Consider the following 15,172-nt stretch of genomic DNA (forward strand, 5'->3'; position numbering starts at 1 on the left):
CTCGAGACTTCCTGCCGATCTTTCAATGGTGATTGTCATGACAGGCTCAGGAACAGGTCTTGCACCCTTCCCTGGTTTCTTGCAGGTTTGGTGCTTTTATGATAGTTTTGCGACTTGCTGTTCATTGTTCAGTCCAAATACTGAGCTGGATCGATCAATCTTTTTCTTTTTGGATGCAGAAACAGCAAAATCGGATCAGTTCAAAGGCTGAGGCCTTTGTGGACAAAAGGTAAATATTTGAGGGATGTGTGGCAAGAGACGATTCCCAAGACACATAAGATTCATGGGCCAGAATATTCGTTCATCAGTAGATTAAAGAAGTGTATCAATGAAAGATTACTGACATAGGACTAAGATCTAATGTTCTACAAGTTTCATGCTTTCCTCCTTTTCCTTTCGTTTCTTTGTAAGATTGGAGAGGTTTTTGCACCTGATTATATATTCTTGTGAATTCTTTATGCATAAGATGAGGACAATTTCAGCAATAAACCTGTGATAGTGTGATGATATTAATTCTAGCTGGTGGGCAAATGATGTTTATTTCTCCTTTCCTCATTCCTGCATGTCATTTTCACTTTGTTATCTATTTTGATGAAACAGCAGGGCCCATGCTGCATAATATTCACCTTATTCCTTGAACTTTATCAAGAATTCCAAAGAACTAGGGTAGTTCTATCCAGAAAATATGTGGCATCACACACTTATGCTGCAACATTTCAGGTCTGCTAAATTTTGGCTGACAATGTTTTGTTCAGTTTTAAGTTCAAGTTTCAGACATGGACAACACGAAACTTTGCTTGTCTCCTTAGCTAACAGTAAGTAAATACAGTATGAGATAGGCGTTCTTCAAATACCTAAGGTATATCACTGCTAGAAGAATCATACAATAAACATAAAACAAAGTTTCAAGAAAAAAATAGTTTATGCACACTTAAAATTTGATGGGAAGGTCTTCATTGAAGTATATGCAGTAGCTTGCTACCACCAAATCAGACACAGCAAGAATGTTCCATGGTTACCCACTAACCTTAACCACAATTCCAGCTTTTGCATATGTAAATCAACCTGCCAATGTTCTGTTACTCACTTGAACCTCCTCAATTTCCACTACTCTTTAAAAGGTGGCAAGCCCCATTCGGTCGGGTTGAAATCTAACAGGGAACTGAGGACTTGGTCAGCTTCTTTCTGATACGAAACATCCAGCCTCGGATCTGGGACCATCACTGCATACCTGCAAAGGAAAAAAAACATAGTTTGCACTTCATGCCCCAGTAGCCAAAAGGCACAGTTGTGTAACTGCAGTTGCCACTTACATGCCAGCATTCTTAGCTGCTCCTACACCTGATGGCGCATCTTCAAAGACCAAGCACTTACTTGGTTCTACATTACCCTAAAAGCACAAATACAAGGCAATCATATCAGGTGAAAAGAAAGAGTGCGCACAATGTTCTGAAGGACATAGCAAGCACAGAAGTTCTAAAACAATAATTCTAATACCTCAAATCTTCTCATGGCAGCAAGGAAAATATCAGGAGATGGCTTGCCAGCCTTCACCTCAGGGTCATCCCCCATGACAACATGATGCATCAAGGCAAACATTTCCTGGTGGTTCTGTGTCTTTAGTGCAAAATGACGTTTATGGGATCTGAAAGGCACCATAAATAAATGATTCTAACTTAGTAAAGAACAAAGAGCAACGAAGAATCGTGCAGTGAGGCCAAGTGATTAGTATAGAGAAATTACCCTGTCGCAACACAGATAGGTATTTCGTTTGCATGGAGATGATGAATCAATCGTACTACCCCTGCAAGACAAACGATTCATTATCCACCATAAGCAATATCATATACATATATCTAATCAGTATGCTACTCCAAGTCATTTATGTGCCAAAAACAGCTCAAATAAACAAGAAAGAGAACCACATGATACATTTTAATATAGCAGTGAGTAGGAAAATAAATGACGTCCAAATGGTAGATTTTATCTTCTCTTGAGCGGTCAGTTGCTTCAGCCTAGTATTATACAGTTGTAACTATTATTTCTATAAATGCGTCGAAGCACAAGTTTTGCGTTTTCTCGAGGAAAAATATTGAATGTTTTTACCTTCCAGTATAGAGATTCTTTCAGTATGTTCAATCAATGATTGCGTCTGATTATATTATATCAACTGAAGATAGATCTCATGCTACCAAGTACCAATATTTTCATGAAACAAAGGACACCCAGAATTAACTCCCTTAAATTCCGTTCTAAATCATTGGTTTAATAGTGTATAATTATACTCCCTCCGTAGTTAGTGCTAGATACATCCATTTGAGCCATAAGCTTTTTTGATCGGCGGGAGTAGTACATAAGAACATGGCCCGAGTAACACCAGCACAAGGTGGCATGTTGTCTTGGGCAGCATATATTAGTACATCGTGTGGTAAAAACTGAAAGCAGAGGTTCACGCCAAATGAATTGGCAAGGCATGCCCTCAATACTTTCAGTTCCTCATTTTTCTGCCATGTGACATTAAACTAGTAAGGGAGATTGTAGCAACCACAAAAGCAACCGAAGCAATTACAATCGACTTAAAGGATCTTCTACAGCTCAAATTCCTTTCCTTTTTTCCCCATCTAACAGATTATCGAGTCATGTTAAACTGAACCAGCAATTCAGTTGCCCACCCAACTGAACTGACAGGTGACAAAGCTTGACACATCAGTTATTAGAAAGATAAACAACGCAAAGAGTATCTGTCATTAGAAGGGGAGAAGCAAACCGGGCAGGACGGCGCAGGAGGGGAAGAGCTCCTGCAGCATGCCCTCGCGCTCCTCGAGGAACTGCTCCGGGGTGAGCAGGCCGGCGAGGCCGCACTCGTCGACGAAGATGCGCGCCGACTCCATGGCCTTCTTGCCCATCATCTTGGCCTTGAGGGACCAGTCGAACACCTTGCCGTACCTCGCCAGGATCCTCTCCTGCACCTCCGTGTAGAACCCCTCCGTGTCTGCGCCCGTCCACACCGAACCAGACACCATCAGCTACGCGCAAGAAGATACCAAATCCAGCCATCCAAGAAGCTCCCGACAGACGAGAACCAGCCCGGATGCCAAGAATCGAGGGAAGCGACGGAAGGCGAAGTGGGGAGCGGGGAGCGGGTACCGAGGAGGAGGCCGTCCATGTCGAAGATGACGTGTGAGACGGTGGCCCTGGGCGCCGGCGCCGCCTGCCCCTCGCCGGCGTCCACCGATGCCATTGGCGCGCGAGGGAGGGAGAGAGATCTGGGGGATTTCGGCGTGCGGATCTCGCGCGGCTGCTGAGCTCGTCCAGCCGACCGGATGATTGCTCCACCAAGCTGAGCTCGTGCAGCTTGGAACATTATGGGCCGGGCCAAATTTGCGCCTGTCCTTCGCTGCCAACGAACAGAATGATACTCCTCCCTCCGAGAGCTGGCCAAACGGGCCAGCACGGCCCACTGGGGCATGGTGTGCTACGCCCTCAGGCCTGGTCCTCTTTACTAGTCGGGCCAGCCCACCAGCATGCCGGGCACGTAGTCCCAGGTGCTTTTGGGCCTGTTGGGCTATTTTTGGGCCAATTTTAACCTACTGGGTTGTTTATAGGTCATATATAATCAATCAAAAATGCATATAGCGCTGCTCGCGTACTTTTTTTTAGGCTATCCCCTAGGCGATAAACTAGGGTTTCGACGTCTTCCGGCGTTCTTCGCGGGAATCTTCCTGCGGCGCCGCCCCGGAGCACGATCGAACCCCCTCGACTCAGGCTGACCAAGGGGGATCCTTGTGATCCTTCCCGGCCTTGGAACAGGGGGTCTGATTGATTTTTGGGGAGCGCTAGTTTTCTTTCTCGTCAGATCGGATCGCGGCCATGGAGGACGGCAGGAGTACTCAGAGGGAGGAGGGGAAGGAGACAGCGGAGGAACTTCTGGCCCGCCTCACCCTACAGGAGGAGGAAGAGGATGATTTTGTTTGGGATGAGGAGCTACCAGACCTAATGGAGCCGGCGAAGTGGCTAGCGATCACCAGGGTCCACACACCAAAAACCTTTAGCCCTAACGCTCTGTACGGTGACATGAGGGCGGCCTGGAACCTGGGAAAGACGGTAGTCTAGAGGAAGATCATGGAGAACTTGTTTTCGACGCAATTTGGTTGTCTTGCAGATTGGAAAAAAGCTATGTATGAAGGCCCTTGACTGTTTAGGGATCAGGCTGTGATCCTGGAGGAATATGACGGTTTCAAAAACCCTGATTCGTTCAAGCTGGATAAGATTGAGGTGTGGGCTCAGATCCATCGTCTGCCTGATAACTATCTGATTGAGTCGGCGGTGAAGGGGCTGGCATCAAGGATCGGTGAGGTGGTGGAGGTGCAGTTAAAGCTTCCGGCTGGTTTTTCGGTGAATATGTGAGGGTGAGAGTCAGGATCGATGCAAATGCAAAAATCAAAAGATTTGTTACGGGAAAGAAGGGTGATGAGAGGGTCAGATACCCAGTAAAGTATGAGAAACTACCTATCTTTTTTTATAATTGTGGGGAGCTCGGGCATTGGCCTGAGGAGTGCGGCAACGGAGTACATGATGAAGCGACTTCTGAGTGGGGCGATTTCTTATATGTAGATAATGTGAGAGTCCGAAAGCAGGGCGAGGCAATGCTCAAGCACAGAGAGGAAGGGGAGGCTTCGCGATGGGGGGTCGCGGGAGGGGAAGGGCACCATATAACCAGAACCAAAGCTGGCCTTTCAACACCCAGCCACCCAGACCCATGGAGCAGCTTCGGGATCGGAGGGGAGACCGCAGGAAAAGACGGGGAGAATGTACAGTCTAATCTGCAGCAATATGAGCAACGACAGCCGCAGGTTCATGAGCAAGAAGGGGGCAGAAATAAAGCTCCCATGAATGAGAATAATGGAGCTGAGGCTCCCGTTTTGGGGCATCTGGGTAGGAGCACAACTTGGGAGGAGGTGGATGGACCAGTAGGAGGCTCGCTTAAGTGGACTTCAGCTGACAACACTGCAGCAAATTTACTTGGACCGGCTGTGGTGATGGGAGGAGCAGCAATGACAGAAGGGGTGTTGACAGCCTTGGTGGTGGGGGAGAAGCTGTCGGGGGTGCCGCCACTGCTACCGGTGTATGTCTCTCCGAGAAAAGAAGTGAAGAGGCTGAAGAAGGGTGTTGATCAGGGAAGGATGCTGGATAGTTCGGCAGCAGGTGGTTATGAAGGAGAAAAGGATAGCAGGATGGAGGTGATCAAAGCAAACCATGAAGCATCGGCGGGCTCCCCCGAGGAGTACCGCCGACAGCAATGAGTATAATCTGTTGGAATTGTCTAGGTGTGGGCAAAGCCTCGACAATTCGCGAGCTTCGCAAGATCGTGAAGAATTTTGCTCCTACCTTACTTTGAATAGTAGAAACTCAAATTGATAAAGTTAGGGTAGAAGGTTTAGCTACTTCAATTGGTTATGAAAATGGTTATGCTATCAGCAGTGTAGGTAGAAGTGGAGGCATTGGTTTGTTTTGGAATAATTCAATAAATATAGTTATTTCTGTTTACTCGGATTACCATGTGGATTGTGAGGTGAGGGATCCGGGTTTTGACCCCTGGAGACTGACAGTGGTGTATGGTGAAGCCCAAACGCACCTGAGACACCATACTTGGGAAACAATGAAAAATATTGCAAGTTTAAGCCCTCTCCCCTGACTATGCATAGGAGATTTCAATGAAGGTCTACGTTCGGAAGAACATGAGGGAGTTGGAGAGAGAAGTAACGCTCAGATCCAAGGGTTTAGGGACATGGTGGATGCATGCTCATGGATATTGGTTACAAAGGCAGATTCTGGACTTTTGAGAAGAAAGTGATGGGGGGTTCCTATACAGGAGTAAGATTGGATCGGGCCCTCGGGTCGACCGAGTGGTGTTCTCTGTTTCCACTTGCTTGTGTCAATCATCTAACTGCAGCAACTTCAGACCATGGACCGATCCAGCTAGAGCTTAATTTGGATGAGCAACGGCGCCAAGTAAGGAAGAAGTTATTTCGCTATGAGGTAGCATGGGAAACTAATGAGAAGTTGAAAGGCACAATTACAGCCTCCTGGGCGGCTTCGCTGCAAGGGGATAGAGTGGAGGATTTAAAGTTTAAGCTGGCTGATCTGTCAAGTAACTTAAGAAGATGGGATAGAAGGACTTTCGGGTCAGTGTGCCATGAGATAAAGGAGCTAAAAAGGAAACTTGAAGAGATGTGAAATATACCTGGTCGTCCAGGTCCTAATTATGAAGAGAAGAAGGTGAACGAGAGGTTGGTCGAATTATATCACAGAGAAGAGCTGATGTGGAGACAGCGATCACGGATAGAGTGACTTACGGAGGGAGACAAGAACACATTTTTTTTCATATGAGAGCGAGCATGAGGAGAAAGAAGAACATGATTAAAGCTTTGATGAATTCCATAGGGGTTTGGGTTGAAGACCCAGAGGAACTAAAAGAGATGATCACAAATTCCTATAGAAATATGTACACCAAGGAGGGGGTGACGGATATGGAGGTGGTCCTCAGGCACGTTGTCAGGGCCCCGATTCTATGCCACACCGATCTAGCATGTAACACCTCATATCACTTTGTGGCCTCACGCACGGTATTCCCACGGGTGTCGCTTTACCATGCCCGGGACCGTTTGCGCCTTTTGGCACACATATATGATAGTGTCACTAGCATCCATATGACAAGAACCCGGGCTGACATGGCTAGTCGTGAACCCGAAGTGGCACTAACTTACAGGGACAGGCATACATGACCCAGCATCGAACGTGTCGGTCATCAGCGAGTGAATCCTGGCTGTAGCAACTGGGCTAGCAGGACTCCGGTAAACCGGGTTGTAGCAGGCTAACAGGACTCCGGTAGACACCGCGTGACATTTCCCCGAAGGGACAGACACAGGAACGAAGAAGGACACATGCCGGCCAGCCTAAGTGTTCCGGAGCAGTAGCAAGCTACCAGGGCTCAGTGGAAGCACTAGGAGACATTTCCCGGTAAGAGAGGCTACTAAGGATAAATAACTAGATAGTCAGATCCCACACATAGCAATACACATTACACATACGCATAACATGCAAGTATGTGTTGTACAACATGTCATCACAGCATAACTCAACAACTCATATAGATAAAGGCTCAGAAGAGCCATCATAGCATTTATTACAAACAGGGGTCACATGACCCAACATTCAGAGCAAACAAGCAACAAGCGGAAGCATTACATGTCTGAGTACAGACATCTACAAATGAAAAAGGCTAAAGAGCCTGACTATCTACAACATCCGAGCAAGATCGTAGCTGAGGTACAAGCTACTCGTCGAAGTCCACAGAAACACTAGTAAGACCGAAGTCTCCGCTGCAAAAACATAAATAAAGCAACATGAGTACAAAGGTACTCAGCAAGACTTACATCAGATACTATCATACATGCATTTGTATCAAGAGGGTAATGTGGGGTTTAGTTGCAGCAAGCCAGCTTTGACTCTGTGGCTATCCTGTTCTACGACTACGAGAACTTCTCTGAGGTGATATGGCGCACACGAGTCCACTAATCACCACACAATACACTACTATGGATTCATCCCCGCCTCCCTACGAGAAGGCCATCCATAGCACTCACACTTTGTCTTGAGTATTTTAGAGTATCCACTTCAAGTTGTCTATGTACCATGTAAGCATCCAAGAAGTCCATAACCGCGGACCCGGCTATTCGAATAGATCATGTTAACCCTGCAGGGGTGTACTTCTTCACACACGCTCTCGCCACTTACCGCCATGTACACGTCATGTAACTCGACAACCTTCAAGCGGAAGCCTGGCGAGGGTGTCGGCCACGACCTGACTAACCACACAAGACTCTAGTCCAGGTTTATCGCCTATTCGGGTTCCATCCGCAAGGAGATCCGGCCGGGGTTTCGCTCACGGCCCCAAACGATGTGTGCAGGGTTCCCGAGCCCACCATCCGGGTGCCACTCGGTACACCAGGCCACGTGTGCCTAGTCTATCCCAAGCCCACCCTGCCGGGTGCCACTTGGTAGAAAAATAGCACTACCTACAAACACCAGAAACTAGTTGCGACTCCTGGACAGAGATCAAGTCGGTTAATAAGTCGAGAGAGTCAATTAAGGATCCCAATGTGTGGTAGTATCGAGTCATTGGACAACATACATAGAACTCGGTGCTTAAGGACGGTCCCAGTGAGACAACCCACCATGTACTCCTACATGGCCTCTCACCGCTACCTTTACCAAATCATGTTCACACACTTAACTCTCAGCATCAGAACATAGAACACTGCACTCCAATTCATTCCCAATGAATCAGACCTGACACAACTCTAAGCAATAGCAGGCATAGCATGCTAGAAACACAACAATGGCTTCAATCAACTCCTACACATGCTAGTGGGTTTCAACTATTTACTGTGGCAATGACAGGTCATGCAAAGGAATGGGTTCAACTACCGCAGCACAAAGTAGCAGATGAATCGTTGTTGTCCTAATGCAATAACTGAGAGCAGGAGCGAGAGAGTAGGATTGTATCGGAATGAACAAGGGGGTTTGCTTGCCTGGTAGATCAACAGAGGGGGCACTGCTCCTCAGACATGTACTCTGGAACGGTCTCTGGAGCAGGACCTATCGAGAAGGAACGGTGTCGACGATCAATACACAAGCATATGCAACAATATGATGCATGAACATGGCATGTAGATGTGATGCTGTTTTGAGCTAATGCAACTAGCATTCTGTTTGAATGAAGTCCATTTGAACCAAGGGTTCAAATGCAACTCCAAACTTAACATTTATAAATGCCATTCATATGTTTTCACCTATACAGCAGGTTTAGGTTCGTTTGTCATGCATGAAACTGGTACAGATGGAAAGATTGCATTTTTCTGATAATTTTTCATATATAAGTTATTTCAATCTGAGCTACGGTTGAATTTCTATGATTTTTTGAAGTTTGAATCATTTTCTGGAATTTTCTGAGTTAAAATAATTCCAGAAATCATTATTGCGTCAGCATTGAGTAAGCATGGCGTCAGCAGGTCAACTGCGGCTGACTCGGGTCAAACCTGACGTGTGGGGTCCACACGTCAGTGTTAAGGGTTAATCGGGGTTTTATACTAATCTAATTAAAATATTAGGGCGCTGGGGCCCACTGTCAGTGTCGGGTTAGTTAGATGGTGATTAGCCTTAAGCTAATCACCTGACCCACGGGGCCCACCTGACGGTCGGCGAAGGTCAAAGGGTCAAACCTCACCGGCATTAAGCCGCCGGCAAGGCCCGAGACGGTGGGGCACCGCGGAAATCGCCCACAGGGCTCCGTTTGGCGCGCGAAGCACAGCTATGGGATGCGAACGCTCGTCCGCATCCAACCGTGGTGGTGGCTCGGCCGGGGAGTGGCCGGAGTGGCGCCGGCGACGAGCTCGGCGGCGGCCGAAGCTCGGTCGGGGTTGGGTTCGGTGCTATGGTGCACGAGAGGGCGAGTGGGTGTGTGCGTTAGGCTCCTGGGAGCTTCCTGAGCATGGTGAGGCGCTCCGTTGTGAGTGCGCGCGGCTGTGGCCACGACGGCGAGGAGCTACGGCGGCGATGGCTTCGGCCATGGTGGAAACGACGGCTACGACGCGGGAACAAGGGGGAGAAAAGAGGGGAAGCGGGGAGATGCTCACGGCGGACTCGACGGGCTTGTCGGCGAGCTCGAGGATGCACTGAAGACAGTGGGGCGGCGAAGATAATCTCCGGCGATCGGAGATGAAGACGGCGGCGAGGCGGCTCTCCAGGGCCTCCCGAGGCGCGTGGCTTGACGGGGAGGTAGCCGGCGATGTGGCGGAGCTTCTGGGCGCAACGACAGGGTGAGGGGTGGCCGGTGGACGTGGTGGTGCTCGTCGGCGGCGGCCGGCGCGTTCGGACGCGAGAGAGAAGGCGAGGGAGAGGAGAGGAGAGGACTGGGGGATAGTGAGAGGGGTACGGGGCGTCGCGTGGCGTCGCGTGGAGCATCCAGAGCAACGAGAGGGAGGACATGCAGGCAGGGAGGAGGTGGTGGCGTGGCTGCAGCATGCTGGCCACGCAGCTGCTCCTACTGGCTGGAGCTTGAAGAAGCTCCTGGCAGTTGGGCTGGGCCGCCTGCTGGCTGGGCCGGCCTGCTAGGCCGCTGGGCTGCACAGGGGCTGCAGGTAAGTCCAGGTAGTTCCACTTTTACCTATTTCTTTTTCTATTTTCTGACATTTGTTTTGATTTAATAAAAATACTAAATCATTTTGTTTGCTTATGCCAATTTTTGTAGGAACTAGTGGTATTATTCCAGAGCTCCTCAACAAATGGCATAATTTTTGGACATATATTATATATATAACAAATATATATCCAATGCAAATAATTATGCATTAATTCCAAATGCCCAAAATAAATACTTATGAGCTCTTAAAAATATTGGTTTGATTTTTATCTCTGTCCAATATTTTCAGAGAGCAACATGAGCATTTTCTTGGACCTTTTTGGAGCAATTTTTATTTGGGTCATTTTCAGAAATGATTCTGAGGGTTTCACAAATCCTCATTTCAAATTTAAATGGAATTTAAACATGATGCACAAATGACTAGCTAGCCTAGGTCATACCAGAACTAGGGATGTGACAACTCGCCCCCACTTGAAAGAATCTCGTCCCGAGATTCACGGGTCGACGGAAAGAAAGTGGGGTACTCCAGTCGAAGACGATCTTCTCGCTCCCAAGTAGATTCTCTCTCGAAATGATGAAACCACTGGACCTTGAGAAACTTGATGTTATGACGTCGAGTGACACGCTCTGCTTGATCAAGAATGCGAACAGGGTACTCTCGATATGTGAGGTTATCTTGGAGATCAAGCGTTTCGTGGTCCACTCCGCGGATGGGATTCGAGAAGCAACGCCTGAGTTGAGAGACATGGAAGACATCATGCACTCTGGAAAGATGTGGGGGTAGTTCCAACTGGTAGGCAACCTCTCCTCGTTTAGCGAGAATGCGAAAAGGACCAATGTAACGAGGAGCCAACTTGCCCTTGATACCGAATCGATGGGTACCCTTCAAGGGAGTAACCCGAAGGTAAGCTTTGTCGCCAACTTCATAAGTCATATCCTTATGATGACGATCATACTGGCTCTTTTGACGAGACTGGGCTGTTTTCAAATTCTCACGAATGATGCGAACTTGCTCTTCTGCCTCCTGGATCATGTCCGGTCCAAAGAATTGTCTTTCACCGGTTTCTGACCAGTTCAAAGGTGTTCGACATCTTCGTCCATAGAGAACCTCAAAAGGAGCTTTCTTGAGACTGGATTGATAGCTATTGTTATAAGCAAACTCGGCGAAAGGAAGACATTTCTCCCAATCCATACCGAATGAGATAACGCAAGCTCTAAGCATGTCTTCGAGAATTTGGTTGACCCTTTCCACCTGACCACTCGACTGAGGGTGGAAAGCGGTACTGAAGGAAAGATGGGTTCCCATGGCAGTTTGGAAACTCTCCCAGAAATGAGAAGTGAAAAGACTGCCACGGTCTGAATTGATCTCTAGTGGAACACCATGGAGTGACACTATCCGAGAAATGTATAAGTCAGCGAGCTGACTAGCAGAGATACTCTCTCGAACAGGAAGGAAGTGAGCCACTTTGGAAAGACGATCAACGACTACGAAGATAGCGTTATTCCCTTTCTTGGTCCTCGGAAAGCCGGTGATGAGGTCCATACCAACTTTATCCCATTTCCATTCAGGAATAGCTAAAGGCTGAAGGGTGCCAGCAGGTCTTTGATGCTCTGCCTTAACGCGACGACAAACATCACAGTTAGCAATAAACTGAGCGATTTCTCTCTTCATCCTAGTCCACCAGAACCTCTGGCGTAGGTCCTGATACATCTTAGTACTACCGGGATGAATCGTGAGAGGAGATTCATGCGCCTCCTTAAGAATCAATTGTCGAAGATGTTGCTTCTTGGGGACCACCAGGCGGTTCCCAAAGAAAACAACACCTCGATTAGCTATAGAGAAACTTCCAGCAACACCTTTGGCAATGTTTCTCTTGATCCGGGTAATCCCCGTATCATGCTTCTAGGCTTCTATGATATGATCCACAAGAGTAGGCTTCGCCACCAAGGTAGAAAGGAATCCGTGAGAAGCAATGTGAAGGTTAAGGTTACAGAATTCCTCATGGAGAAGTGGTTGGCCCTGCTGCAACATGAGATTGTTGCAATAGGATTTATGACTTAGCGCATCAGCCATGACATCGGCTTTGCCTGGAGTGTATGTAATCCCTAGATCATAATCTGAGATCACCTCCAACCAACATCTTTGCCTAAGGTTCAGATCCGGTTGGGTGAAGATATACTTGAGACTCTGGTGATCGGTGTAGATCTCGCAACGTTTACCAAGGAGGTAATGTCGCCAGGTCTTGAGTGCATATACTACGGCTGCAAGCTCTAGATCATGTGTAGGATAATTCTCCTCATGTGGATGCAACTGTCGAGATGCATAGGCAATCACATGATGATCCTGCATAAGAATGCAACCTAGTCCCTGTCGTGAGGCATCGGAGTAGATAACAAAGTCCTTCGTGAAATCCGGTGGCACAAGTATGGGAGCAGATGTTAGGCGTCTTTTCAGTTCCTGAAAACTGTACTCACACTGTGGGGACCACTCAAACTTTTTATCTTTCTTGAGAAGTTCCATGAGAGGTTTGGCCACTTTGGAGAAGTTTTCAACAAAGCGGCGACAATAGCTGGCTAGACCAAGGAAACTCCTAACGTGTTTAGCGGTTTCAGGTGGAGTCCAATCGAGAACGGCCTTAACTCTCTCGGGATTGACAGCAATGCCCTTACCAGAGATTACGTGGCCTAAGTAGGTCACTTCTGGCAACCAAAATTCACACTTGGAGAACTTGGCATAAAGGCTGTGCTCTCTGAGTTTTTCTAACACAAGTCTAAGATGTTCGGCATGCTCCTCCTCGTTCTTCGAGTAAATAAGAATATCATCGAGGTAAACGACGACGAACTTATCTAAGTACTCCATGAAGATCGAGTTCATCAAGCGGGAGAATGTAGCTGGAGCGTTGGTTAGACCAAAGGACATGACGGTGTACTCGTACTGGCCATAACGAGTGACAAAAGTTGTCTTGGGAATGTCCCCATTTCTGATCTTGATTTGGTGGTAGCCTAACCTCAAATCCATCTTGGAGAAGACTGACGATCCAGCGAGCTGATCATACAGGTCGTTGATCCTGGGGAGCGGATACTTGTTCTTTATCGTGACCAAATTAACGGGACGATAATCCACAACCATCCGGTCTGTACCATCCTTCTTCTTGACGAAGAGGACGGGGCAAGCCCAAGGAGAAGAACTAGGACGGATGAAACCCTTTTGCAAGGACTCATCAAGTTGTTTCTTAAGCTCGGCTAGTTCTAAGGGTGCCATCTTGTAAGGTCTCCTGGAGATTGGAGCAGTTCCTGGGATAAGATCTATGACGAACTCTACATCTCTGTCAGGTGGAACACCTGGCAGTTCCTCTGGAAAGACATCCGGAAAGTCACGGACTACCGGGATATCTTTAAGGTCTGGAAGAGGGCTGGCATTGAGAGAATAGAGCTGACGCCTTGCAACTCTAGTGGAGACAGTGACTATCTTGCCAGATGGGTGTGTAAGCTGAACAGACCTAGTGTAACAATCAATCTTGGCATAATGAGCTTTCATCCAGTCCATACCCAAGATGATGTTAATATCTGTAGACTTGAGGGCTATAAGTGATGCAAGGAATACAAGTCTGTCAACAAGGATCTCGTTACCATGGCTGATTCTGGTGGTCTGCCATCTAGACCCTGGGGTTTGGATTTCAAGCGGAGTTGGCATATCACAAAATGACATGTCGTGCAAACGAGCATAGCCTTCAGAAATGAAGGAGTGAGATGCTCCAGTATCGAATAGAACCGATGTTGGATGACAATTGACAAGGAGTGTACCAAGAACGACATCCGGATCATCATGAGCGTCTTTAGCTGAGACGTGATGCACACGTCCATGTTCAGTGGGGGCTGACTTGACACTGATCATCTTGCGTGATGGCTTACCATGGCCAACAAACTTCTCGGGCTGGGGTGGGGCATAACTAGTCTGAGAGCAGTCACGTGCATAGTGTCCTGGCTTCCCGCATGTGAAGCAAGTCCCTGAGGTTGGACGTGGACCCGCACTAACAAGCGGTCTACCAGTAGGCCTGGGTAGAGCATACGACTGAGCTGGGTGAGGCACCATGTAAGATGGTCTTGGTGAATATCCCGAAGGAAGAGCGGAGTTTGGAACCCATATCCGGCGCTTCTGAGGACCAGAACCGGAGGAAGATCCCAAATCATGATTGTGCTTACGAGACTCCTCGTAAGTGAGCTGAGCTGTCTCTGCATTGATGGCATTGTTCACAAGAGCTTGGAATGTATCACAATGATGCAGGTGGAGATCACGACGCAACTTGGGATTGAGACCCTTTCGGAACCTAGCCTGCTTCTTGGCGTCCGTGGACACCTCTTCTGTGGCATAGCGGGCGAGGTTCTCAAACTCTCTACTGTAAGCATCAACAGCCATCTTACTCTGGGTGAAACTACAGAACTCTTCTCTCTTGCGATCGATGAGGGCTTCAGGAATGTGATGCTCGCGAAAAGCCTCAGTGAAATCTCTCCAGGTAGGAATCTGGCCAGCTGGAAGCATAGCCTCATAGTTCTGCCACCAAAGACTAGCAGGACCTTCCAGGTGGTATGTGGCATAGGTGACCTTGTCATCTTCAGCTACGTTCGCGGAACGCAACTTATGAGTGATGCTATGGAGCCAGTCATCTGCATCGAGTGGCTCGATGGAATGATGAAAGGTAGGTGGGTGCAAGCGGATGAAGTCATGAATGGTTGCACACCCTTTGAACTGATGTGCGGTGTTCTCCTCAATACGTGCCAACAAGCAGTTAGACTCACGCTTGTTCCTCTCCATTTCTAACATGAACTCTGTCAATGAAGGCTGGTCAGGAGGATCCTCATCTCTATCATCTCCGTGGTTCTAGCTACGAGCAACAGAACTTCGCTTAACTGATGACATCCTGAGAAACGAAACCAAGGACGGAATCAACATCAACTATAGGCTGTAGA

General features: G+C 47.8%; 1 protein-coding gene across 1 annotated transcript; it reads right to left on the bottom strand.

The window, feature by feature from the left end:
- Positions 1 to 909: 909 nt before the first annotated feature.
- Positions 910 to 3,351, bottom strand: LOC119278723 ((DL)-glycerol-3-phosphatase 2-like). The gene is made up of 6 exons (XM_037560056.1): positions 3,148 to 3,351; positions 2,768 to 2,992; positions 1,744 to 1,804; positions 1,498 to 1,645; positions 1,314 to 1,390; positions 910 to 1,231 (listed from the first exon to the last, which is right to left on the bottom strand). The coding sequence occupies exons 1-6, from the start codon at positions 3,239 to 3,241 to the stop codon at positions 1,108 to 1,110; spliced, it is 729 nt and encodes a 242-aa protein (XP_037415953.1). The 5' UTR covers positions 3,242 to 3,351; the 3' UTR covers positions 910 to 1,107.
- Between the last annotated feature and the right edge of the window lie 11,821 nt (positions 3,352 to 15,172).

This window comes from Triticum dicoccoides, chromosome 3B, assembly GCF_002162155.2.
Source record: "Triticum dicoccoides isolate Atlit2015 ecotype Zavitan chromosome 3B, WEW_v2.0, whole genome shotgun sequence".
Taxonomy (NCBI): domain Eukaryota; kingdom Viridiplantae; phylum Streptophyta; class Magnoliopsida; order Poales; family Poaceae; genus Triticum; species Triticum dicoccoides.

Excerpts from the sequence above, each read along its gene's own strand:
- LOC119278723 (XM_037560056.1), bottom strand. The coding sequence starts at position 3,241 with ATGGCATCGGTGGACGCCGGCGAGGGGCAGGCGGCGCCGGCGCCCAGG. Across the intron at positions 2,993-3,147 it reads CATGGACGGCCTCCTCCTCG|ACACGGAGGGGTTCTACACG; the intron begins GTACCCGCTCCC and ends GGACGGGCGCAG. Across the intron at positions 1,646-1,743 it reads CCTATCTGTGTTGCGACAGG|ATCCCATAAACGTCATTTTG; the intron begins GTAATTTCTCTA and ends GGTGCCTTTCAG.